A 620-nucleotide genomic window follows, 5' to 3' on the forward strand; every position below is an offset into this window, starting at 1 on the left:
GGGTGGCTTGACGTTGAGCACTGGCGTGCCGTCGCTTGGTAACTCGGGTGCTATTACAATGGCAACGAGCACTACGTTGTTCGGCGGCAGCGGTGGCGCTATCTCGATCACGGTCGGCAGCGGTGTTGCTGCCGTGGGTGGCAGCGTGGCTATGACGGCCGGTGCGACGACGAACGGCGGCTCAGGTGTCGGTGGCATCGTGTCTATCAACAGCGGTGCTGGTGACTTCACGGGCGGCGCGATCGGTATCGTCACGGGCCCAGGAACGGCAGGCAGCTCTGGTGCTTTGACGCTGGCGTCATCGAACTCGGCTGTGGGCAGCGGAAGTGTGACGCTCTCCAGTGGCATATCAAACTCTGGTAGTTCTGGCTCGATCACCATTGCGAGCGGCATGTCTAACCAAGTGGGGGCCGGTGGCTCGATCACGACCTCGTCGGGCAACGGCGCATCTGGTACGGGCGGCTCGGTTGCGATCACAGCTGGGCTCTCGGCTTTGAATTTGGGCGGCGCCATCACGGTCAAGTCGGGTGTCGGGACGGCCACTAGCAGCGGACACGTTGCATTGGCCTCGGCGGCTGGCGGTACTGCTGGTGTGTCTGGCTATCTCAGCTTGAGCACGG

At 63.2% G+C, this 620-nt stretch overlaps 1 protein-coding gene across 1 annotated transcript; it reads left to right on the top strand.

The window, feature by feature from the left end:
- Window positions 1–58: 58 nt before the first annotated feature.
- On the top strand, window positions 59–581 carry SPRG_22356 (hypothetical protein; the record flags this gene model as incomplete). The annotated part of the gene is made up of 1 exon (XM_012355956.1): window positions 59–581. A coding segment is annotated over one exon (523 nt), but the record flags the coding sequence as incomplete, so codon positions are not given.
- Between the last annotated feature and the right edge of the window lie 39 nt (window positions 582–620).

This window comes from Saprolegnia parasitica, assembly GCF_000151545.1.
Source record: "Saprolegnia parasitica CBS 223.65 unplaced genomic scaffold supercont2.342, whole genome shotgun sequence".
Taxonomy (NCBI): Eukaryota; Oomycota; class Saprolegniomycetes; order Saprolegniales; family Saprolegniaceae; genus Saprolegnia; species Saprolegnia parasitica.